This window comes from Chrysemys picta, chromosome 7, assembly GCF_011386835.1.
Source record: "Chrysemys picta bellii isolate R12L10 chromosome 7, ASM1138683v2, whole genome shotgun sequence".
Classification (NCBI taxonomy): domain Eukaryota; kingdom Metazoa; phylum Chordata; order Testudines; family Emydidae; genus Chrysemys; species Chrysemys picta.
The window spans coordinates 22,772,017-22,798,982 of NC_088797.1; the positions used below are offsets into that span (position 1 = coordinate 22,772,017).

The following is a 26,966-nucleotide window of genomic DNA, read 5'->3' on the forward strand; positions in this document are numbered from 1 at the left end:
CTACACATGACTGGTCTGAAGGGCTGAATCACTAAAAGAACCAGACCACTACAGGGCCTGAATGGCTACCAGAAAGCAGTGATTGAAGGGATGGTCCTGCAAGACTGTGCCCAGGCTTGATGGGTCTTGTCAGCAGGTGAGTCATTCTTCTACAAGCACTTATATACCTTTTGAGGATCTCTGGCCCTTAGGCTCCTAAGTTGCATTTAGTTTTTCAGGTTTCCACGACATTCAGGTGCCTCAGCTTAGGGGTATCCAACTTGAGACAACTAGGGCTTGATTTTTTTTCAGAGGTGCTGAGCACCTACAACTCTGAAGTCAAAGGGAACCCAGTATTTCTGAAAATCAGACTCTGAGTGCCCCAGTGTAGTGGACGCTCATGAAAACTTTGGCCTGAGTGATGTACTTGTTCAAGACCACGCTGCAAGTCAGTGTAAGAGCCAGGAACTGAATCTAGCAGTTCTGTTCTGATTCCTAGTCACTGGTTGTTACCCCTAGACCACACTCTTTGTAGAAGTACAGAGTATGTACAGGATAGGAACTTAAGTGCTTCCAGGCTAAACATTTTATGGAAGCTTTTTTCATGAGGAATCAGCTGATCTTTAGCATTAATATGTTCCAGGGTGCCCCCGTGGTATATAGAGACTCCCACGTGATATGGCAACTCCTAGGGGAGGCGGAAATGACTAGCAACAGAGCTCCATCGTGGGGCTGTATTCCAGTTTGACTTTCCATTCAAACCAGGAGTAGCCCAGAAAGCAAGTACCTGACCTTCTCCAGCCCCCAAGCTGTTATAACAAATTTCCATTATGTACGTCTGATTCTCCATTGGGGGAGCTCTCTCATCCCTGTCCCTGAGCTGGCAATGCCAGCTATGAAAGCTTCATGACAGATGTAAAACTGGCCTGTTCCACTCTACAGTCTTAGTGCCTGTGCTTCAACTTCTTGAGGTAAAGGGCCAGGCCAATTTAAAAAAAACCCTAGAACAATATGAAATTAATTTGGCTTAAATAGATTAAAAGCTGGCTAACTGACAGGTGTCAAACTGTAATTGTAACTGACCAATCATCGTCAAGTGGGTGCATTTCTAGTGGGTTCACACAGGGAGTGGTTCTTGGCTCTGATATTTAACAATTTTCTCAATAACCTGGAAGAAAACATAAAATCGTCACCAATAAAGTTTGCAGATGACACACAAATTGGGGGAGTGGTAAATAATGAAGAGGACAGGTCACTCAGAGAGAGAGAGAGAGAGAGAGAGATCTGGATTGCTTGGTAAGATGGGTGCAAGCAAACAATATGTATATATCTGAGAACAAAAGAATGTAGCCATAATTACAGGATGGGAGACTTGATCATGGGAAGCAGTGAGTCTGAAGAAGATTTGGGGATCATGGTGGATAATCAGCTGAAGATGAGCTCCCAGTGCAAGGCTGTGGCCGAAAGGACTAATGTGATCTTTGGATGCATAAATGGGAATCTTGAGTAGGAGTAAAGAGGTTATTTTACCTCTGTGTTTGTCATGGGTGTGACTGCTGCTGCAATACCACATCCAGTGCTGGTGTCCACAATTCAAAAAGGATGTTGATAAATTGGAGAGGGTTTAGAGAAGAGCCATGAGAGGATTAGAAAACATGACTTATAGGATACACTGAGCTCCTTAAGTCTATTTAGTTTACCAAAGAGGGTTAAGGGGTGACTTGATTATAGTCTATAATTACCTACATGGGGAACAAATATTTGATAATAGGCTTGTCAATCTAGCAGAGAGGGGTATAAAATGAAGATGAAACTAGACCAATTCAAATTGGAGATAAGTTGTACATTTTAAACAGTGAGGATAATTAACCATTGGAACAATTTACCCAGGGTTGTGGTGGATTCTTCATCGCTGGGCATTTATAAAGCAAGATTGGATGTTTTTCTAACAGATCTGCTCTAGGAATTTTTTGGGGGGGGAAGTTCTATGGCCTGTGCTATACAGGAGATTAGACTAGTTTATCACAGTGGACTCTTCTGGTCTTGGCATCTACTAATAATCTCCATGCCATTATACCAGAGGGATAGGCCTAGAGGTGGTCTCATTGAGCCTTGCAGGCCTTTGAAACAGTTCAGAGCATCCTCTTGGATGACCTGCATTGAAAGGAGAGTGCCTGGCAGCTGAGGGGATGTACAGGGAGGAAAGGAGGTTGCCCTTTTATAGTTGAATAGTGTTTCTCGTATGGAAATTTGCACATCCCAGAAACCACTATCATGTTTGATTGTCTTCTCAGTGACCTCAGAGGAATGATAGTGTAACTCACACACCTCATGGGTGTGGTGTTCTGTCCCATCTAGCATGCATGATTTTGGTGTAATGTGCATGCATTTTGCTCCAAGTATGTTAAATCTTCTTTCAGAAGCCACCCTAACTTAGCAAACACACCTTTACCATGCAGTCTGAAGGGGAAAGGAGTGATAGCAATTTGCAGTTCTCTAGCAATGTGAAGCAATTCTGTTCAGGAGAAGCTAGGGCTGCTAAATGAAGATATATGATCAGCAGGTCTACATTTAGCCTGAAGCACCATTGTCAGCCTCCTTGTGCTGTGATTACCGGGCACAACACGATGTCTGTTACTACAGGATCTCCATGGTCATTACTGTGGTCCTTTAACATAGGGCTGGGGCTGGCTGGCTGGCACTGGTTTCCTTGGAAGAGGGAAACTCCTATCCTCAATGAACATGTTTCAAAAGCATGAGGATTTGAGTTGTGTGGGTTTGAACCTTTTAATAAAGGCAATATTCTGGGCCTCCTACAGTGCAAGACTCAGTCCCCATATCACAAAAGTCTAACCTTAGACACAGAGGTAATGTTTACCCTGCAGCTGGGAGTGTGCTTCCCAGCCTAGACAGATTCATGCTGGCTTCCCTTGAGCTAGCACACTAAAAATAGCGGTGTAGACACCCAAGCTTGGACCTGGGGGGGCAGACATAGCGTGGGGCAGATAACCTGAGCCCATGCCCCAGTGTCCATACTGCTATTTTTAGTGCGCTAGTCTGAGCAAAGGTGGTATGAGTCTGTCTACCTGGGCTGGGAGGCACAATTCCAGCTGCAGTAAACATACACACCTGACCCTCCCTGGTATGTCTTCCCCATAGTCACTTCTCATCTACCTTACAATTACAACTGTGTTAGGGCACAAACGTGCTATAATGCAACTGGATTTATTTATTTTGCATGCATAGATGGGACCAAATCACACTGTACTCATGTTAAAAAAAATTGTAATAGGGCGCTCTGCCCCTTTTAAGGAGTAGTGGGGACTGGGAACAGCCAACCCCTGTTCCCTGATGTGGCCCTTTAAGGAAACAGGCATTCAATGGAACAGCAGAAAGGCCAGTGACTCGGGGGCCAGATGTTAATCAGGTAGCTACCTCCTGAACATGATAAAAACCAGCTATTAGGTGACTGCCCAGAGGGAAGAGGGCAGATAGCTGGGAGAAGAGAATTTCAGGGGAGCATTGAGTATGAAGGAGGGGTCCCTGGGGGGGAATCCAGAACTAGAAGAGAGATTAGTAGGCTACAGAAGCCTGCCTGAATTACAGCCTATCCCTAAGAAGGAGGGTTGTGGGATCCTGGAACCAAGGGGAAGACCTGTGTGAGTCTAAGGAGCAAGGGAAGCTCCATGGAGGAGGGCTGGAACCCAGATACTAGTGAGCAGGGGCAGCCTCCCTGAATCACGGCACAGCCCCATGAGGGAAGGCTGTGGAATCTCTTAACCAAGGTTGTGAGTCCAAGAATCAGGGCAGGAGGTGACCTGTGGGACAGATTCTCCAGAGAGGCCAAGGGCTGCAGTGGGACTGGCAAAGCTCCCTGGCTCAGAGAAAACTGGAGGGGAAGCAGAAAACTGAAGCCCTGGAACAAGGGTGAATTGGAACCCACAAGAGGGAAGGGGTTGGGTCTGAAGGGCCAAAGGAAACTATAAAAAAACATAATACATGAGACCCCAGGAAGGGGAATGTTACTGTAAGTATTCTGGGCTGTGACTAAGTTACTAGGAGAACCAGAAAGGAAATTAAGACAGGTTGCCTGCAGGCCACTCCAGGCCATGAGGGAGTTTGCTCTGGGATGATGCCCTGCCACAGGAATTGTGTTGTAAGCCTGACGGCTGGAGCACCATTCCATTAACGTGGTACTGTATAACTAACTTGGTCTGATTTCTCAGAGATTAAAACCTGTTATAAAACGGGGGGGACGACGACGACTATGCAGCGTGACAGAATTTGCGGTGTAAACAAAACCTTAGGGGCATAGCTGGATATAGGACCCAGGAATCTTGACTCCAGTCCCCTGCTCTAACCGCCAGACTATATTCTTAATATATAAGCTCCTATGACATCTTAACGAAAGCACCATAGAGACAAAATAACACCCCATGTGAAAACAACCTGTTACATGATTTCTGCCCCACAACCTAGACTGTTTTTGATTGCTGGAGCTGTCCACAAACACTGCAGCTGCTGCACTGTGTGGCAGGGAGGGTGGGTGAAGGATATAGATTGCATATAATCTATAAGCTTTGAAAACAGGAAGTAGGAACTGTCCAAGGCTGCAGTTTAGGGACCTCAGTATATGTGGGATAACAGAAGTGGTTTCAAATCCTGGGAAAAGGTAACTCGTAAGTCTTATACCACACTCAGCACCAGGAACTATCTTGGGGCTAATGGATCCCTCTCTGGTTCAGCAGCACTGCTAGACTAACAAGCTTTCTGCTCTGCGCTCTCAGGATGGACTTTGGAAGCAAGAGGCTCAGTACTTCCCAAGGGGAAGAAAAGCTTTGGGTCTGGGCTATGGATTTGCATAATCTAATAAGATTCCCCCTCTTCTCCCACTTATCAACTTCCTTGGGGTTTGCATGGAGAATGGCAGAACTACAATAGGGGGGGTAAGAAAAGAACTACTTCTCCCGTTACTGTAGCACTGGTGCCCAAGAGCGTGCACATGCACAAACTGTGAACCCAAAGGTGGAGCAGCTGCATCCCCAGGACTGTTGTGGCTGTGAGCCACAGTCTGAAATTGCCATTAACCGCTGAGTTGTGCTGTGGTACCTGCCCTCCATAGTTTTCATGAGACTGAAAAGGAAGCAGCTATAGTTGATGCTTTCCTCCTGTGCTGTAGATGTCTGAGCTACTGCTAACAAGAAATTTGTGCCCAACTTTTAGTGTCACTGTAGCAGTTTACCAGATTAAGAGCCTTGCTGTACCTGTCCCCTGCCTGCCATTCCACAGGAGGTCAACTAACTTAGCATAGAGCTTAAACTGCTCCAAACCCCAGGGGTTCATGTCAGAAGAGCTGCCCAAATGCCATCCTGGGTTAGAGCACATATATATAAATATAAAAAGAGAGCGTGAGTGACTGACTTATTGGTGAGCAACCTTTAAAAAAGCCTGAAGTACCAGTTCCGGGACATGCAGCTGGAGTCAGGGACACTGGAACAATTTGTACAGTGTGGGAACTGAGTTCCATTGAACCAAACTGTAAACCCTGGATATGATGGAAACCACTTCAAGCCAGAGGGTGTGGTAGCACCCCTACTTCCAGCACCTAGGCCTGGCGTTGGGGAAACATTGCTCTGTCTAAAAACTTGAAACCTAGATGCTTCAGACAACGTAGCCCAAGTCAAAGATAGCTTTTAATTTTGCATCCCTCGGATTTTGAGTGCCCAACTTGGAACTGGAAAGTCAGGCCCAAGAAGTGCTAAGCACCCAGAATTCTACCTGAAATCAGTAGGACCTGTCTTGGCTATTTACACTAGAAATGCTTCAGGGCAGGAATTGTCTCCCGTTACGTATGTGTCCAGTGCCTACCATAATGGGGTTCTAATCTTGATTGGGGGCTCAAGGTGCTAGTGTGATACAAACTAAAATATTAACAATGAGTGCTTGGCACCTCTGAAAATCAGGCCCAAAATTTGTTAACCCCAAAATTGAGGCATACAAAACGAGTGGACAGTTTTGAAAATGTCGGCTTAAACACATGCGCTTTCCTGCAGTAGTTTGGAAGATAAAGTTCAATTATCTTTATGTTCTTAAAGTTTCTGGTTTTGTTTTGATCCAGGGGGAACTACAATGTCCTCACTTTCCCAAGTGGGTCTAGAATATTTTATCATCTAATAATGTTAGACACAGTCTCAACCACTGTGTTGGATCCAGTCATGCTCCTGTGAAAGTCATTGATCTCTGTGGAAACAGGATCACTTTTATTACATGTATCCAATAAAATAGAAAGAGAACATGTTAATTGATAAGTGACGTTTGCCACCACTTTTTAAAAGATGGAACAATGAACACTGCAGAAAATGGGTCTGTTAGTCACGACTGAGATGAGTCAGCAGAGCTGTGTGGGGGTGAAACCTGCATTATTCCAAGAGCTAGCGGATGCTATTTGGGGTGGGGTGTGTCTTGCTTAATAACCTCATCAACTCCTGGAATGTTAGTACTCCTTCTTTGCACGTTGCTAGTCATTTGCTTGGGCATTCATGATTAAAACATGTAAAATAATGCATAAACTCCCAGGCTACCAGTCAGTTAAGGCAATACGGATAATGCATTGAGCCCAAAGTGTCTATTCATAGCCGACTCCCAGAACCAACATGGAGCCAACCTCATCCATTTGTTCCGCTTAAATGTATAGAAATATTACACATAGCCAGGAGAACATTTTGTTTGCTTGAAGCTTCCCCAGGCTAGATCTGTTTGGTGGACAAGAGGGTGTTTTGAATTGTCAGGGCAAGGCAGAGGCCTGTGGTCTACACCAGCCTTCCTCTAGGCGGGCTAAGGGTAACTAACAAGTTTATCACAGCAGGAAATGGGAGAGACATGGTTCTGTATTTCTAAATGTTCCCCCCCCTCCTATTAACTTCTCCAGTGACAAAATATAAACTGTACCCACTGCCAACAGGCTGTGAAGTTAATTAGTTTAGCGTCCGCTTTAATTAGCTGGAGTTGGCTTGAAGACATTGTTTCCAGTCTGTTCTTTCTGTAAACCTGGATTTATTTTTTCATTTTTATGTTTGGGATTTCTTGACAAAGGGATGTAAATGCACCTGGAGGTGTGAAGCGGGGGGGGGGGGGGGGGGCTTTGAGAAATTCAACACAGACTGTAATTGTCAAACTGCTCACAGGGGCAAAGTCCTGCTTAAGTTTAAAATGAAGTTAGCCAGGGCTAGTAATGGCTTTGAACCTAAGGAAAAATTTGTCAGAAAGTGGAAGGAATAACATCACCACCTTAACTCTTTAATAGAGTGGCTTTCCTCCTGAAGGATCCCAATGAGTTTTGTGCACTATATATAGGGGTAATTGTAGATGCATATTTTCCAAAAGAAAGCAGTCTATTTTGCCAGAGCTGTGAGGACACAGTAACCATAAGGTGGGATTGAAGTAACACCCCCATATCCTCAGCAGTGTAGCAGGTCCCTAAGGAAATGTTGTATACCTCATTATTTATATAGTGCCCTTCATACAAATATAATCATATTCACAGTGGACTGGTGTGTATGTGCATTCAAACAATGGGGACAGGTGTATTTTTCCCCTCCCCTCTTTTCTATAGAACTTTTTCTTCTGTGTTCTCTAATGCTGTTGAGGAAGGAATGGTTTGAGGTGGTATATTTATGGGCAGCCCTTTATTTTGTGGTTTTTAATGTTTGGAATAGATGCTCAGAGCAGAAGATATTTTAGAAAACTGAAATAAAACACATTTCATATAGGCCACATAAGAATGGCTATACTGGGTCAGGACAATTGTCCATCTTGGGTCCTGTTTCCTATTAATTTCATTGCGGGATCCCTGGTTCAAGTGTTATGTGAAGAGGTAAATAACACTTCCTTATTTGCTTTCTCCACACCATTCCTGATTTTATAGACCTCTATCATATCTCCCCTAAGTTGTCTCTTGTTTGATATGAACATTTCCAGTCTTTTTAATCTCTTATCCTATGGAAGCTGTTCCATAGGCAACAAAATATGATTAGGCATTTCTCTGTATTTTTTCCAAGTCTAATATACATTTTTGTGAGATGGGGTGATCAGAATTGCATGGGTGGGTGTACCATGAATTTTTGTAGTGGCATTATGATATTTTCTGTCTTATTATCTATCCCGTTCCTAACATTATTAGCTTTTTTGACCATCGCTGCACATTGAGCAGATGTTTTCAGAGAACTATCCACAATGACTCCACGATCTCTTTCCTGAGTGGTAACAGCTAATTTAGACTCCATCCTTTTGTGTGTGTAATTGGGATTGTTTTCCCAATGTGCATTACTTTGCATTTATCAACAAAATTATCACATCTGAGCACAGGGCTGTGAGTCAGGAATTCCTGCGTTCTAATTCTGCTTCTCATACTGATTTTATGTGTGGCTGTGCCCGATTAATTTAACCTCTCTGCTCCAAAACTTTCCCCATCATATAAAATAGGGATATTACTGATTTACCTTACCAGAGTGAAATGAAAATGAATTAATGTCCATAAAGTGTTTTGAAGTGCGATTTAAAATAATCGTTTAGAAAGGCTAGGTGGGATGAGAGACTACTGTAATCTGTTTGGATTTTTATAACGGGTTCCGTACCAAATAGGAAATATTGAGCAAAATTTGAGAAAATATATTTTTGTGTTTGTCTTTTTAAGGCACAACAAAGCTTGGGAATGGGGAAGTCCACTTTTTAAAAGGCTTTTTATTTAAAGTGGCTAAGAAAGTTCTCAGATGCAGTTGACCTTGGGATGTGGGGGAAATAGGGGGAAGCAAGGAGGCTGAAGAAGGCTGATCTGACCTGGCCAGGGGAGCATTTACATTAAAGAAAATATAAGACATGGGAAGAAGGCAATTTCAAAACTCAGTATGTGTAAGGAGGGGATCATCTTTCAAGTTCCCTTCCCAGTGACATACACATTGTGTCATTTGCATAGGAGGCACGTATGCTGGATTTATGTGTATTCACTTGCTCAGACCAGGATCCCATTATGGCACTATTCTGTGTCTGAAAGGAAATCACAGCTGCAGAGCTTATAATATTCAACAGGTTACTATAACCACCCCACCCCCTATCCTAGGTTTAATATAGAACTATTTTTCACATTGAAACCGAAATAGGACAAAATATGGGCCTGCTGTAATTGTTGTTAGATTATGTGTCACCCTGATAAGATGTAACAAATATTTTCCTACCCAGCAGGACCCGTTTCCCTGTGTGTAATGGATGGAGAAACTTCTCATAGTCTGCAGGCAATCGGTCGTAAAAACTTCGCTCGGAAGATTAATGCAGTAAGTGCAGCCCTTCTGGGAAATGGGAAGAATAGAATTAAAATAATGTTTTGTTTTTCCACATTTAATAACACTTCCCCTCCCTCCCCCCACAGCAGGTTGGGTTTTATTTTTTGCTAGATCATCCCTCCTCCCTAATACAAAACAATCTTGTTTTGATTTTCAATTTTTATTTTGTTAAACTCAACAGCTTTGTATCTGCTACAATTATTCTTTCAATAGAACTATTTTTATTAGTAATATGAAGACTATTTTCATGAGCAAAGCTTTGACACCAATAAGTCTGGTGGACATCACCTAATAGGCCAGATAAACATTCACTTACCATTTAGCGTGCAAAGATCTTCCCTTTTATCTCAGGCTTATGTCTTTCCCAAATACTTTCTGGCTAGAAGAGAGATGCCACTGTATAGAGATAGTTTTCCAGAATTTGCGCATAGTAAGAGAAAAGATACAGGCTTATTTGATGTCATTCTAATGTTTAATGTCATTATCAGATGCAGAATGTATCCAGGTTTTATTTGTAATTGAGGGACTTTACTGGCTGTATAGCAATTGGTAAAAGAGCTTTACTGAAAAGGTTTTGTAGGCAATCCCATAACTGTCCATTACAAGGATTCTTGCATCTTCTTCCTCTGAAACATCTAGTCAGACAGGATACTGGACTACATAGTTCACTTGTCAGATCTGGTGATGATCTTGTGTGATACGGTAATGATTCCTATTTCTCCCAAAGCTGCTGCTTTCTTCTCCCACTTACATATTTAAGGACATTTGCAAGAAAACAAGATCTTAAAAAAAGCTTTATTTGTGCCAATTTTTCAGAGTCAATCACCAATGACCTGTATCACCAGCAGTAGAAATCAACTGTGGAGCTAAATTCCTCTGCTAGTCCAACAGAACCTGAAGCTGTTGGTTTTTAGGGTGTGGTGCAAAGGTTTGTGTCTCCTCTTTTCAGGATTTTTGCCTGATGTTTAAGGACTGGTGGACTATTAATTCAGGCTGAGAGAATGCCTGTTTTTAAAAGTTGTAGTAAATGATTTTCCTTCAGTTTTGCAGCTTGAATATTTTATAGTAAGGGGTGTTTTGTAAGTTAAGAATGATCAGTCTGCAAGACAAGGTGAATTCTGATCTGAGATCTGTTTCCTAGAAATATAACACAGGAGATGGTGTCAGTGTTCCCATTAGGCATCAACCTCCAATGCATCCGTAGGACTCTTGATGCCATGTTGAGAGGACAGCAAAATTTATCAGTGAACTGCCATCAAGTTCTGATCTGGATTTAGAACATCCTTGAAGTTCAGCATTATTCAGGGCTGGTTTTAGCCAGTCCTTGACCTGTTCACACAAGGAAACATCAGATATTTCTGAAAACTTTATGAACAACCACCACCTGTATGCCTACGGAATAGTTACTTTTACCACTGCCATAAAGAGGGACTTCCAAATCGGGGCAAACTGTCAAGTGTACTTTTGACCACAAGGCAGTTTCATTTGCTAGAACTTTCCCTAGGGCCTAAATGACAGGAAATTCATTAGTAAAACTATTCCAAACCCAGCCGCTCAAACCTGCAGCCATGATAATCCTGTTTTACATCCAAATTGTTGTGGAAGTTACTATGATGGCAGAGATAGATGCAGCATTTTGATGATTGCAGTCAGTAGAAGTCATTTCGGATTACTACTTTTTGGTTTACCGTAGGACACTCCCACCATCTTCTATTGCAAATCTTAGCCACTATCCTTTAACGTTAGATATAAAGGATTAAAGGCAGATTACTTACAGCACAAAATATTATTAGGGTTGTATGACAAAGTAGTCTATTTTAAAGGATGGGATAGGTCTCTCCCTGCTAAGTAAAATAAAATGGGAATTTTTTGTATGAGGGCTTACAGGCCCTGAGAGAAATCTTTATTTGACAATATCTGTAGCTGCATATACCCCTCATTTGTTAGAGGTATTAAATCCAAACCATTCAACCTCTTTTCACCCTGAGCAACTTGTCTTCAGTAAATGCCCGTTCACTCCTTGTAGCAGAGACAGAACAGAATTCAGAGTCCTAGTCTTGAGCTCCAAAGCCCCTTTATAGGTGGGGACATGACTATGCCAAAGATTCTTCATCTTCCACAACAGTGCTTCACCACAGGGATGAGACTATAGGAGATGTAGCTTTAGACTATCAGGTGCTGGGGCAGAGGCTTCCCAGTGGCAGAAGCTTAGCTATGGAATTTCTTGCCAGACGAGAGAAGAGTGAGGCAATGCCTGACTGGTTTTAGATTTAAAGTGCAAGACAACTTCACAAGGAAGGTTCTGAGGCTGCCCTGGCAACTGTAAGCTGTGAAACAAAATGCATACATGCACACCTAGGGAAAAATGGAAAGAGGAGCAGAAATTTGTCTCAACAAAATTGAAGTACATGACTTTGATAACCATGGTAGGTTACTTTTTGTTTAGAAACTAGTTTAAACCTCTTCAGGAATTGGTGGTGCACAATACCAGACTGTCACATACGGATTAAGTTCTAATCCATGTAAAAGTTCCTATTACCCACAGTGTTACTGAACTACTGTATGTATTGTATTAGTCTGTATGGATTTGAACCGGAAACTCCAACTGTTCTGAAGGCACTACTAATCTTAGGGTAGGTCTACACTTACCCAGTAGTTCAGCGGCAAGCAAATCGAACTTCTGGGTTCGATTTATCGCGTCTTGGCTGGACGAGATAAGTTGAACCCGGAAGTGCTCGCCATCGACTGCGGTACTCCAGCTCGGCGAGAGGAGTACCGCGAAGTCGACGGGGGAGCCTGCCTGCCGCATTTGGACCGAGGTAAGTTCGAACTAAGGTACTTCGAACTTCAGCTACGTTCTTCACGTAGCTGAAGTTGCGTACCTTAGTTCGAATTGGGGGGTTAGTGTAGACCTGCCCTTAGGTTCTCCTGCAAGACCTAGAACACTTAAAATAGAAGAAATTCTCAAGGAAGCTAGACTAATGGGTTTTTTTGTTTTGCGTTTTGTTTTTTAAAAATAGGGCCTTGGATATTGCCATTTTCAGGAAGAATCCCATTGGTATTATATTTGAGAATTGTACAGGGAAATCCTGACTTTCAGCAAAGGGTTAATATAGGATTTATTAGTGGGTTAAAGTTTGAATTGGGTGAAATCTGAGAAGTCTGGTTGACTTGGCCTTTTTTTTCCCCCACTGTGAAACTATTACATGTGTAGCACAACTGGTAATCTCTGCTTAAAGGCTCAAATGAGGTGCAATAGTGGACATGTTCTCTGCTGAGCAAGCTTCCCCTATGTCAGAGTAAACCACACATTTGAACAAATGCACATGAAGTGGCAAAATCCATATTTTAAAGGGCAAACTTGCAAAAAAAAAAAGTACTGTTTTTTGCTTGCTTTAAAATTTTCTAAATTTTCCCCATTCTATTTATCTTAAGTACTTATCTGGCCTCCATTACTATAATACTTGAGAGCTTTGATCTTTACTGCATTTGCCCTCACAACACCCTTAAGTGTTATCTGCACTTTACAAATGGGGAACTGAGGCACAGAGTCAGTGACTTGCCTATAATCAGGCAGGAAGTTTAAGACAGAGCAGAGAATTAAACACAGGTCCACTGAGTTTCAAGCTAGCACCAGAACCTTTGGATAATTCTTCCTCTTGTTAGAAATTAGTGTCTTGTGTACCCTTATATTCCTGGGAGAAAATATGGTTGACTAGAGACCTAGTAGGAGGACAATTCAGAATATTCTTTGGTAAGGGAATTGATTTTTAGTCAGGCTGTTTTAAAACAATTGAGTTACAACCAAAAAAAACCCCCTAACAACTGGAATAAGATCTTTGTTAAAGAGATTATATCTTGCCTCTTCACAGGATCCAGGGTTTTGTTCAGGGCCAAGAGAGCTTCCACTACACAGGTCTTGTTTCCCCCAAAGCAGTGTCTAAAACCCCCCCACCCCCAAAGACATCAGATTCCTGATAAACAATTATGTCACAAAGCAGCAAACAAGATATAAATTCTGTTTTATTTTTCTTTCACTCATCCTTACCTTAAAAGTCAGAAAAAATGAGAGGCCATTTCTTCAGGCAAATCAGCATACAGAATGAAAGACGCACAACAGGCATTACTTGAAATATTTTATTAAAAAGCACTTCAGAGAAACATCACTTCAACATTTTTAGCAGGAAGAACTCTTGTTCAAACAAATTAAAACAAAGTTCATAAAGAAAACAGACTATTCTTAAGCATCGGCTTCAAAGAAATCAAGAGGCTTTTCCTGAGCCTAGAGCATTTTTGTAACCAAATCTAACGGACAAGCAAAAATGATGGGTCCGTGTATCCATTTCATATACACTCAGAAGGGACAATAAAATGTTACAGGCATCAGGGAGCATCTTATTGCTTGCCAGCAAAGTAGGAAAATTGGGCTGTTAGCTTCATGTCTTGAAGTATCTTACCATTTAAATACTTTTCAGTCCCAATGGAGATTAACCATTAATATTTCTCTTGTCCATTTCTCTTTCAATAATTAAGCCAACTCTTGCAAGAGTTAAGTTACTCCAAAGCATACGATGTGCAACAAGCTGCTTTATTTCATGTACTTTTCTTGTTGATCAGCCAAGATTTTTGCAGATGATTTGGCATCATAGAAAAGTTCATTTATTTCTTCAATGTGCTCCTTCTCAATGCTGTCTTTCCCATTAATCTTGGCTAGTAGGTTGGCTGGTGTCAGTAACTGCACAGCATACCTGTGATCAAAGAGGATAGGCTGAATTAACTGTTACAATCCAGTACGTCACCACAAACTCCTAAAAGGGTACAAGTAAACTTGTCAGATTCCTACCAAACAGCTCTGTACCAGAGGCGCAAAAGAGGAGTGGGATTCCAGGAAGTGCCCAGTGCACCTCCCAGTAGGAGAAATGGGAGGACTATCACTTTTGGATAGTGTTAAAAGCCATTCCTAAGGGGCTAGAGGTCACTATCCAGCAACTAAGGCTCACTCTTACCCTGGGAAGTGTGTTGTTTTACTATCCCAGAGTACTTTCATATCCAATCCTTGCAGGGTGTGAGAAAATTCCGATGGGCTCTACTTACCTTAAGGTTGTCTTGTTACCAATTTCCCCTAAATGGTTTAGGGCTTCCTCACTAATATTAATTCCCTCTATCTGGGCTCGAAGTTTTATGATCTGTTGGAATATAAGGTGGAGAAGTGAAGCTGCAGCAGTCATGTAGTAGTCTGGACAGTAGCAGATACCATGCTTATTAATTTTATATAAAAAAATAATATACACACACACATGCACGCACACAATGGCAGACAGGATATCCTGTTTAGAGATGAGACATGAAACAAAAATGTGATTTTCATTTCAAACATACACCGTATCCTTTAAAACAAAAAATACCCGCCTCCCACCCCCTGCAAAATCCTAAATCATCCTGAATACCTCTGGACATCATTAATCATCATTGTAAAGGGCAGGGGAGGACTGCATGGGTTGGTAAAGTTTCATGATGATTTTGCAAGGCTGGTTAAGCCTATTCAGTAATAGGAAAATCACTACAACCACATAGTTATTGACAATGGCAGTCTGAATCCTGGGTACACAGAGGCCCCAATCTCAATCATGCATACTCGAAGTCACTGCTGTATAGCACGCTCCTACAAACCCCCTGAAAAAACCCTTCTTTCCCCTCAGCTGCTCACTCCACACCATACACTTTTTATTTGCTTGATAAGTAAGATGGTAAAATAAATCAAAAAGTTACTTTATAAGGTTCACCTGCCCCTCCCTAAAATCACTAAGAAGAATCTAATCTTTCAAGAACAGTCGCAAGCTTGTACCAGTTTGAAGATCTTTGTAAAGTTGGAGAGCAAGATATCGCCAATAAGCCTGTGTATAAAGCTGTAACAAAAGTGGCACAAGTCTCCCAGCAGTCCGTATTACCAGCTGAGTGATAAGGGGCAGACTGGATAATGATGTTGTGTTGTAGTGCTGAGATAACTCTGGAACTGCGAGCCTCATATAATACAGGTATTTTTCACTTTGGCAGCTTTGTAAACAAGATATCAAGAAGCACTCGTTTAAATTAAAGCCATAAAATGCAGCAGGGGAGTCAGGAGTGGGGGAAGAGAGAGAGAGGGGTTTGACACAGCAGAAAGTTGCTCTAAAAACATTACATTTTTGCAGCAGCTTTTAGAATGTTACCAATTAATGTTAGATTTGAGATTTTAAAAAAATATTGTAAAACCAACTTCACTTTTCCATGCTTCCAGCTATTGCTACACTGACCCTCTCCAGAAATAATACACTTTGAAGCGTCCGTTAATGCCATATTAAAAAGCAACTTTTAAGCTTGTGAGAGGTGCTGCTCAGTGACAGAACATAAGATCAGGACACTAAACCCAGCAAATACATATAAAACTGCTGTAAAATGGAAGAAGTGTTTGGGTGAGAGAGTTCAACAGAAGAAGTCCCAATTATGCAAGTACAGGTGTGAATATACATATGAGTTTCCTATTAAATGGGGGCTGGTGTTTTATTGTAAAGCAAGTTTCTTCCACATCACTGTAGGATTAAGATATTTGGGATTCCTTTGCTCTCAGCCTAAAGCTGGATAATGGAATTTGTATACAAGCTACTAACTTACATCGCTCAACAGAAATTTAAGAAGCATTTTACATCTACTATAAACTACCAAGGCACAAGTGAAAGTTTTGCAACAGACCCATTTTTGAATCGGTCAAAAGTGAAGTTTCACAATTTTCAAAATTATTTCTTTTGAGTAATGAAAATTATCCTCAGAATGAGCTCAAAGTTCTCATGTGATCCCCCTGCAAGGGCAAAAAAAATTTTTTTTTTCTTAAAAAAAAAAAAAAAAAAAAAAAAGCACATTGCCTCTGAAAACTGCTTTTTCTTAGCAAAAAACAAAAAGGGGAGCACACCCATATAAAAATTAATTTAAAAACAAAGTGATTTCCCCCCCAACCAAGGCCTGTACAATTTTTTTAAAAAAAACTTAAAACAGCTCTATTTGGTCATGAATGAAACTCAGTTGCTCCAGCTCCCGACCTCCTGAGGTGGAGGTCAGTCATTAAGGCAGAATGGTCTAATTATGGACACATTGAACACTCAGTGCCATGGTTTATTGGGCATAATCAGCAAGATTCTGTATATGTCTTTGGGAACAGCAATATTGCAGTCTTTCCCCCACCCACACAAGCAGGGCATGGCAATCATACAGTTCCTGCTCTAGACTTTTGAGAGTGGACAGTTCATAAATTAGATCTTTAATCATTTAATAGGCTACAGGGATAGTTTGAGGGTGTCCAATGTGATGGCACAGCACCCACCAGTTTCTATTTTATCAGTCAAATATTAACATTTTAATATAGTTCAACTCAACAAAAGGCAATTCAAAATACATGCTGCCGCTCCTGTAACACATCCTAGGACAATGTAAGCACCATAGGAAGAAATCCAGGACAGATGGCAACCCTCACTGAATCTCCAGGCTTTGAGAGCAAGTCAGAACTTTAAAACTGGCTTTATAGACAGACAAAACCCAATTGTATTACTGTACCATCTGGCCATTACCATTGTAATCTGCACTACAGTGCTTCAGCTGTCCTTTCAGGTGCACAAAAACCATCCTGAGCATGCCTCGAAACAGCACTTCACAAAAGCCTCCTCACACCAAATGAAATGAGGTTTTGCCTCTACATTTATGTTCGATAAATGCCTCAGCTTCACCTTGGCACTTATCCAGCAGCATGAGCCCATTATCTTGTGACAACGCTCCCTGCCATTGACACTATCTCCTAAATAATACAAAGAATTGACATGATAAACTGTAATGGCTCCTGTATCATGTCAGTTCACGCTATTGAGACGCTAATGAGGAGGATCTTTGACACGATGCATCATAATGGCACCCAAGGATTATAATCGATATACAATACATTGTGTTGGCCCACAGGAAAGTCTTGAGGCATTAAGTAATGTATCACTACAACTCTTCCTGCACTCCAGAATTCCACCTAGGAGTGTGGGGAAAAAAAGGTACCCTGTGGTTTTGTGAAGTTTAGAGACGGAAGTAGGATAAAGAAACAAAAAGTACATCTAGGGCAGGAGTCGTAGAACTCTAGAGACTGCTCTTCTGCAAAACAACCGCACTCATCTTTAACATAGAGGTGCAGCCTGCAGAGACCAAAGGTCCCAACCCATAATGCTCCATTTCATATTAAGCAAAAAAGCACTGCACGTTGGAACCTATAGATTGTGTAGTCAGGACCTCTATATTAGAGATCAGGGCAACAGCAATCCCCTCCTTTTCTTGTGAGAAGGTTTGCCTTTTAAGCCCCAGCCAGTTTACCAATGCATCCCTTTTGTGGGCAAAATTCAGACCACCACTCTAGTTCAACATTCTGGTCAACAAGTTTAAAAAAAAAAAAAAAAACCACACACCACACCAAAAAACCAACCCAGAAAGGCAAGTTAGTCACCATGTCCATAGGAGACTTCATGGCACAGAGATGGTTCTGGGAGTAAACCCTGCTGTCCAAGCTGAGATCAAATAGCTACAAAGTAACATCACACACAGGCAAGTGCTAGAGTTCTTACCTCTAATTTCAGAGACTTTTCAAGAAGTATTTAATATAGCCCTTACCTGTTTCATTTCCTGAGGCGTATACAGCATGGTTCGAATAATCATCACCCTATCTAGAAGGTCCAGTGGTATTCCGTGAGGGGACACTATATCCTCTGTGCCTCTGGAAGAGATACACAAGAGGTCAGACTCCTCATTCAGAGTTCAATACATGGACTTGGTTTAGATATTGGCAACTGAGTCAGGCCATTATAAAACAACCTGTGAACAAAAGGGTTTATTTTCCCCACCAAGCACACTCACACAAGAGACACTAACGGGAACTACATACATGACACGGGAAAACAGACTCCGGAGTTCGTACGCTAAACCTGGAACAGCCTAAATTGAAAATATTCTTTCCCCTGCACTCTTAATGACTTCACATAGTTATGCTGAGAGGTGGGAATTAGCTGGTGCCAGCTTCTTTATAGCTTGTTCTCATAGTGCTAGTCAGTCCCTAAAGAACATACATACTACACCTGTCTGATATTCCAAAGTATACTGTACATATTCCAGCAAGGAGCAAATTATTTTTGCTGTAGTATTTAAGCAATAAAGCAGAAGTTATATGCAGTACTGAACATTGAGAGCATCTTCTTTGCTTAAACCAGCCATCACGGCTCACTTTTCCACACTATCTTCTTTATTCCTCTCACCTAGTATTGTAGTTGTTTATATTCCACATTAGTGATCCGGCAGAATGAGAGGTGCCAGGGCAAGACTGTGCATTAAGCGTACAGTATAGTCCCTAGAACTCTTCTTTTAGCAGGGACAAGTGACACCTAGGATTCTAGACCTACCAACTCCTTTGCTAACTATGACGACATTTCAATTTCCAAACTCAGTGCCAGGATTTGAGTGCTTCAGGCTCTGCTCACGACCCCCCACAGGAAGCTATGCAAAGGGTCAACAAGAAAGTAAATTTTTGAAAACATCTCCCACTATGTTCTCCAGTAGATGGCACTCTGCTTTCATATGAAGCTATTCCTAGACATATTAGGATACAGAGCCAATTGTATTATACAAATGACTAGATACACCTCTTGATCCTGTTAAGGGACATCTGCAGGCAGATATAAATGGGAAAGCAACTTTAAAATACTTGGGATAGTAGTATGATCTGTTAAACGCTAAAGCCAATGGATTTCAGGTATTGCGGCAGTAATCTATGAACTGTTTTTAAGGTCAGAGGAAAGGCATTAATTTTGTGACCTCATTTCCCATGTGACAGATAGCAGCACCAACGTACCCTACTACCAGGTCAATTATTTAACAGTATCTTCAGTTGTGTCCTTCTTTAAACAAGTCTTCCTTGTATTTTGCAGGGTCCAAAGGAGATACAATACCAATCCTTATCTAATCCCTGGTGAGGGAAGCCATGCTAACCGTGTTAGTAAGAACTGTTCAAACAGGGTAAGAATCACCTACGTGATTCCAAAAGCCATATGGTGTTACCATTTCTCTAGGTCTCCCGCTCCAGGGCTGTTGTTCTTTGCACAGTTTATTTTAATATTTGTAATACTGTAGTGTCCAGAGGTCAGTGTGCTAGGTTTTGAACATCACACAGAAAGATATGGTCCCTCCTCGAAAGAGCTTTCCAGTTGAAGACCAGATGCATCAAGTGGGTGTACCAAACAGAGGGGACTGAGGAAGGGAGGACAAGGGTGAGATTATCTGATTACACAGAGTAGCTATGTGCAGAGTTTGCAGGTTCAGTCAATTAAAACAAAATCAGTATCAATCCCTACTGGCAACTTATCTAGAGATTATCAGCTAGCAATTTACCACAGGCAACATGATAGAAGTGGATCTTGGAGGGATCTGAGGGAAAATAGAGTGATTTTATTGACTATTTCAGAGTGTGAGTGAATGTGATACATAAGGGGAGCCATGGAAAAAAGTGTGAGTGCGCTTGTGAGAGAGATGGACTGTCTGGCATTGTGGGAGGAGCACAAGAGGCCTAGTCAATGTAATAAGACAGAAAAGTGGAAAGTGGGGGAGGGAGTAAGCTGAGAAGGGCTTTAAAGGTGAGAACAAGAAGCTAAAAGTTGTTGCAGCGGAGGAGCGAGAGCTAGAGAAAAAACTCAGAGGACAGGGACAAATAAGGTCCAAGAAGATTATCTTAGCAGCAGTGTTTTGAATGTAGATGGGGGGGACAGGCAGGAGATGTGTATGTTAAAGGAAGCCAAAGAAGAGGGCAGTTACAGTAGAACAAGGAAACAAACTTGCCAGTGGCAGCTGTGGAAGGGATCGAAAGGTGAGTCCCTGGAAACATGAGATGAAGAAACAATACTTCCACCCAACTCTCTAACCCAGTCATCTTTCTTTCCCCAGCGTGCAGCCCTTGAGCATTGGATGTGGCTCATGATCCATCCAGATGATGATCAGAGGGGTGTCAGCACCAAAGATGAAAGCATTCAAAGATCATCGTTCTTGGTATGGAGACAGCTAATGCTAAGTCTTATGGACAGAGGTGAACCATGCAGAATTCAATTTTAAAAAAGCGTACCTGATAATGCAGTTTCCTCGGTTGGAAGCAAAGATGACGATGGGAGCAATAGAAGATTCTAGTGCTCGATGCAGATATGTGAAACATTCAATATCCAGCATGTGAACCTCATCTACAAAGAGCACACCTGGGACCAGCTCTGCAATGCCTTGATCAATGTATTTATTCACCACCTTGTTTATCTCTCCTCTAAGCTTGTCTAAGAGACAGGAAAGAAAACCATTTTAGTTGTTCTGTTAGCGCTCTCTGCATCTATGTGAAGGACTCTAAGACGCTTAAGTGGGGGATGCCACTTTCCTAGCATCTTGATTCTAAACCAGGGGTGGGAAAACTTTTTGGCCTGAGGGCCATATCGGATTTCCAAAATTGTATGGAGCGATGGTTAGGGGATGCTGTCTCCCCCCCAAACAGCCAGGCGTGGCCCAGTCCCCACCTCCTATCTGACCCCTTCCCCTCCCCCCTGCTTCTCACCACGACAGCTCCCCCGGGACTCCTGCCCCATCCACCACCCCCTGCTCCCTGTCCCCTGGACCCCCCCACCCCGACTGCCCCCTGCCACCCCATCCAACCCCCACTCATTCCTGACTGCCCCCCCCAGGAGCCCTGCCCCATCCAACCCCCCTGTTCCCTGCCCTCTGACAGCCCCGACCCCTATCCACACCCCTGAACTCCCCAGCCCTCTATCCAACCCCCCTTACCGCACAGCACAGAGCACCGGTGGCTGGCGGCGTTACAGCCGTACCACGCAGAGCACTGGGTCAGGCCACAGCTCTGCAACTGCGCTGCCCAGCCGCCCAGAGCGTTGCGCTGATGGTGCGGCGCGCTGAGGCTGCAGGGGTGGAGGGACAGCAGGGGAGGGGCCGGGGGCTAGTCTCCTGGTCCAGGAGCTCAGGGGCCGGGCAGAAAGGTCCCACAGGCCGGATGTGGCCCGTGGGCCATAGTTTGCCCACCTCTGTTCTAAACTGATATCCTATCAGGAATGGGTGAGTCACTGTGATGCAGTCTCTGTGGTATGAGAGTCAGATTGAGCCAAGGTCCCATATTTTCTCATACGCATAAGAGAGAGCTGAAAGTATGATGTAGAGCTCATGTTCTGGGGGAGTTAGTGTTTCTCACTTTCAGTTCTTGGAACTTGTATACAAAGCTGGCCATTTTGTACAACCCCTCATCAATGGTGTAAAAAGCAACTTGAAAACCAAAATTAAAACACAGCATGGATTCTGCAACAGAAAATCATGTCCCACTAATCTTGCACGTCTTTTTCTCTATTGATGGATTCTAGAACAGCAGGGACCACTGTGATCATCTAGTCTGCCCTCCTGCATACCGCACACCATAGAACTTCCCAAAATAATTCCTGAGCAGATCTTAGAAAAAAATTGATTTCAAAATTGTTAGTGATGGAGAATCCACCACAATCCCAGGTAAGTTGCTCCAATGATAAACTACTCTCACTGTTTTAAGAAATGCCTTATTTCTAGTCTGTATTTGTCTAGCTTCAACTTCCAGCTGTTGGATCTTGTTATATCTTTGTCTGCTAGACTGAAGGACCCATTATCAAGTATTTGTCTCCATGTCAGTGCGTATTGACTGTGTTCAAGTCACCACTCAATCTTCTCTTTGCTAAGCTAACCAGACTGAGCTCCTTGAGTCTATCATTATAATGTTTTCTAATCCTTTGACTGTTCCTGTGACTCTTCTCTGAACCCTCTCCAAATTATCAATATTCTTCTTGATTTATAGGCACTAGGACTGGACACAATACTCCAGCAGCAGTCGTACCAGTTCCAAATACAGAGATAAAATAACCTCTCTACCACTACTTGAGATTCCAGTTTATGCATCCAAGGATCACATCAGCCCTTTTTGCCAGAGGGTCACACTAGGGCTCAAGTTCAGCTGATTACCCACCAAAAAGCCTTTGACATGATCCCGCACAAGAGGCTACTAAAGAAGCCAATTAGCCATGGGGTGACAGGCAAAGTATTATCAAGAATCAAAAACTGGCTAGGACACACAAACCAAAGAATAAGGTTAAATGGTCAGTGTTCATCATGGCAAAAGGTTAAACTTTTGTACTAGGTTCAGCATTTAAAATAATTAATGATCTGGAGAGGGGGTGGTGAGTAATGAGGCAGCAACATTTGCAGATGACAAAGCCTAGAGAGGACTAGGAGGAACTTCCGAGGACCTAACCAAGCTAGGAGAATGGGCAACATGATGGTAAGAAAAGTTCAATGTCCATAAATGCAAAGCAATGAACACTGTAGGGAAAAATTTGAACTACTTTATGCTTTAAAGTTTTGAATTCACTTGACTCAGGAAAGGGACTTGGGTGGTGTCATGGACAGATCAAAGATCTCTGCCCAATCTTCAGTGAAAACAAAACAAGATGTAGAATGCATAAGGGACGGGATGGAGATCAATAAAGAAAATATTGTTAAGTCATTATATAAATCAATGCTGCAGCCTCATCTGAAATAATGTGGAGTATTGGTCATCCTTTCTCAAAAAGGATATTGCAAAATTAAGACGGGTCAAAAGTGTGATGAGAATGATTAAGGGCAGGGAAATCTCACGTGAAGAGAGATTTAAAAAGACTGATTGATTACCTACAGAGATGAATAACAGGGGACATTAGACTGGGAACTTTTGTTCTACCTATATTGTAATACAAGACAGTCAATGAAATTAAAGGTGGCAAATTCAAAAATAATATACCATATCGCCACACAACACGTGATTAGGCTATGAAACTCATTGCCACATGAAGTTCTTGAGGCTAAGAACATAGCAAGATTCAAAAAGGGCAGGACGCGTACATAGATATAAAAAAATACGGAGTTAAAATTAATGCTAAATTTTTAGAAGGAATATGAAATTTCATACTTCAGGGATTAAGCCAATCACTAACTATGAGATCAGCAACAATAGGCTGGTCAGGGAAGATTATCCCACATCTGCCTACTACAGGATTCTTGCATTTTCCTCTGAAGCATCTGGTACTGACCACTGTCAGACAGGATACTGGATGAGACTGACCTCAGGTCTGATCCAGTATACAATTGATCTCTTCCCAATTTCAATGTTTCTACAACACCCATTGTTTTCTATCTCCCATTTATACATTCCACAGTTAAAAACACATGATATCCTGAGGCATCAAACTGTGAGAGTGAGAGAAGAATTCTGTTTTTCACATAAGTATAAGCATCATCATCTACTTGAATGCTGAGTACTTCGTACTTTCAACTAGGATAATTCTCCTACTTGCATAGCTTGTGAGGAACTCTGACAATGTTTCCAAGCATGACTGGAAAGAAAGCTAACTACTGCTGGTTTATTTTAACATAACATTTGAATATAAGCAAAAATATAATTCTTTAGCTTTTTGAACATATGGATCTCAAAGCTGTGCAAGATGTTACAGAGATACAGTCTGACTTTAGACTATGGAAGGTGATCTCTGCAAGAGATGGAATACTTCAAAAGAGCATCATTCAACTTTAGTACTGAAACAGACTTTGATCTGAATTTAAATAAGACACTTGTTGAAGCACCTTTTCTTTCAAAGCAAAAAGGACAAAAGACTTTTACTGTAGGTATTTTTCCTTCTGTGATTTGTAGGTAGGTAGAGAATCGGTTCCACTTACAGCATCCATATTAAAGTCCTTGGGCTGTTGCTATAGGTGAGTCAATGCCACACAGAACCACTCAACAGTGATCCTTTCACAGCCATTTTGCAAAACTATTGTACAGTTGCACAATATGAGAAAGTAGCACACTCCAAGGTGAAAGAATAATTTAGTTCTGTAATTGTATTGGTTTGTTCCTTCATGGAATGTTTGGGTCCCCTACTGTATCAAGTGGCACCATTTTGAAAGAATAGGGGGATAATCCTAGTGTCCTGACTAACTTTCCCCCTCAATAAAATGGGCTCCAATATCTTAAGCAACATATGGGATATTATTATTTGTATAATGATGTTGCCTTTGATTCCAGTCACTGCACTGCTGGCACCTAACATGTTACTTTCTGAAGTATTTTGAAATACATTCACTATTAGTGGTGCTACATAAATTCAATTCTTTCAACTCCTTGTCTAGAAGGCATATGTATAGCTTATGTTGAGGGTAAAGATGTGGTGCAAGCAGTTTTTATACCTGTGATTTCAGTTTTTTTAGGCTTCATCAATTGTCCCATCATGGAAAGAATGTCCTGCCCACCCTGGAAAAAGCAAAGTTAGAAATCAACAATTTCTCCTTCCTGCTCAGTGCACCAGGTTTGATATGGACCAGGCTATTATAGAAGGTAAGGGTTTTACACCTTTAGGATACAAAACTTGAATAATCATTTATGTGGGGTCCTTTGTAATATTTTAGCTCTAACAATGAATGATTCTGTTTCTAATCCAACTGTCCAACCCATTATCACTTCACTGCCTTGGGATTCCAAATTTATTCTCTTTTAGCTAAAATAATGCCTCTTCACTCCCTTTTTAGGTTTGGACTTTAGAGAGAACAGCAAAAGAGCTCAAAGTTTAACACCCTTTCCTACAGCATTGTCAATTTCACTCCTCACAAAAATGGAACTGATCAGAGAGCAGAAAGGCTAGAGCTGCCTGTTTGGACTCTGAGTGTTCAACTTTTCAACAAATGGATGGTTGTGTTGGGATTTTAAGACCTTTACATCCCTTATTTTTGTAGGGTGAGTCTGGTGGGGGTTTTTTGTTTATATTTTGAAACAAGTAGATCAAGGGGCTGGAATGTCAAATTGTGAGTGTGTCAACCTTGAGAGTGTCCCTTCACATACAGAACTTATAAGTATTTGTATTTTTTTTTTAAAAAGTCACTGTCCATATACAACACCACTTGACAAAGTGGTGACCTCCCAATACTGGGGAAAAGAGGAAAAAACACTCCCTATACAAAAAGTTTGCTACTGTAGAATGCTTAAGGTGCTGTTGCAAGTAACTGGGGAGTATATTAATACTAAACATTTCTAAAAGATACAGGGGCACTTACAGAAATTACACTGAAGTCAGACAAGCAAAGATCATTTATCAACGTGTTCGCAGTTCCCATTTCATGGCCGATGAAACAATAAATACAGAGCAAAGGAAGTTTATCTGTATCCAGAACATTTTAATAAATAAAAACAATGCGGACCTGCTGGCTGCTGCCCGTTCATATCTTTAAGTATTGAGGATGGAAGGTAACCTACTCTTTACGTGGTGATGCGAACAGCTCCCTATAAAGACCTCCTATTAGCTTCAGCCCGTAGGCTTTTTGGTTAGTTGGGGTTTTTTCAGCACAGATGATGCTTTAGCTTCTAGCACAGTGGTTCCTCAATGTCTTTTGAGGAAGCCATCCTTGTGCTGTATTGGGCTGGTACCCCCTTCTCCTGGTATTCCCTGGTACTATGCTCTGGCACCTTTTTCTCCAGTTGCTCATTCTTGCACCTCTTTTGCTTTGCCCCCTTTTTCATTTGCTGCTATTCTTTCTTTCTGTTCTTTGTTCATTTTCTCATCTTTTCTTGTTTTTTGTGCCCCCTGGCTATTCCCTCACTCACCAGAAAGGTACTTGCTGGATGGGATGAAGAGCATCTACTAATGTGTCTATGGGGCTGGGAAATGTACTCTTGCTGCCAAGAATTTCAAGAGCAGATACATAAAGGTTGAGCAAGCAAATTGCTCCCTGAACCTTTATGGAGCTGGTTCTGTGGCCAGGAACTACAGGAGAAGGGAGAGAAGATGGGTTTCAAGGTGCTACCTACTGTTTTTTCAATAGTGGCATGTTTTCAGTGGAGTGAGTGGATCCCACGGCCTGCAGCATTCCCTATCCTCACTGCTTCTCACCCTTTCCCCACATGAGATCGGGTTAGTCTGGTACCCATCCTCAGGCTAAGAAACAGTTTTTTGCACAGATTTAGTCTCTAGAGTCAAGTACCTGAGGTCTAGCATTGGCCACATCCAGGTCATGCAGGGTGACATCCTGAATAATTTCTTTTTTCTTGTGTACATCGCCCTTTGGCAAGGGGACATACTCTTCAGCTTCAAGGTCAAATTCTGTGGCATAAGTATCACACCTGCCTTGCCTCTGTGGAAAAGGGGGCGGGGGAGGGAGTGGAGGAGGAGAAGAGAGGCATAGGGGGAAGAGAAACACAGGTATACAGTTGGCAATGAAACTAAGACTTTGAGTGACATACGGTTGATAAAGGGCTTGGTTCACAATTCCAGTCCTGACAAGCTTTGGTTGACACTTCAAAATATGCCTTGTTCCCCGCTTAGCAACGTGCATATCCTATCTACTGATCAAAAACCCTGTTAAAAAACACCTGATATTTTCCGACTGAGAATATTCCATCTCCCTCTGCTCTTACTTTAACTGTATGCGATTTCTGCTAAAGGACAAATCCAGCAGATTAACTAGAGATTGGGAGAACTGTTCAAGACCTCTTTGTAGGTGGGTGATTTATTATACGATACGAAA

The 26,966-nt window shown here is 42.0% G+C and overlaps 1 protein-coding gene and 1 long non-coding RNA gene across 2 annotated transcripts in view; one reads left to right on the forward strand and one right to left on the reverse strand.

Annotated features, from left to right (window-relative positions):
• On the forward strand, positions 1-20,440 carry LOC135972552 (uncharacterized). The gene is made up of 4 exons (XR_010589048.1): positions 1-136; positions 9,217-9,305; positions 19,292-19,379; positions 20,301-20,440. It is a non-coding gene; the product is annotated as an uncharacterized LOC135972552 (long non-coding RNA).
• Positions 13,438-26,966, reverse strand: part of RUVBL1 (RuvB like AAA ATPase 1) — a 22,353-nt gene continuing 8,824 nt past the window's right edge. Inside the window, exons 6-11 of the mRNA XM_005288390.5 lie at positions 26,424-26,573; positions 24,639-24,702; positions 20,476-20,674; positions 17,985-18,087; positions 14,409-14,500; positions 13,438-14,062 (exon numbers count right to left, since the gene is read on the reverse strand). Coding sequence (XP_005288447.1) covers positions 13,903-14,062; positions 14,409-14,500; positions 17,985-18,087; positions 20,476-20,674; positions 24,639-24,702; positions 26,424-26,573 — 768 coding nt within the window. The 3' untranslated portion in view covers positions 13,438-13,902. The remainder of the gene's footprint in view (positions 14,063-14,408; positions 14,501-17,984; positions 18,088-20,475; positions 20,675-24,638; positions 24,703-26,423; positions 26,574-26,966) is intronic.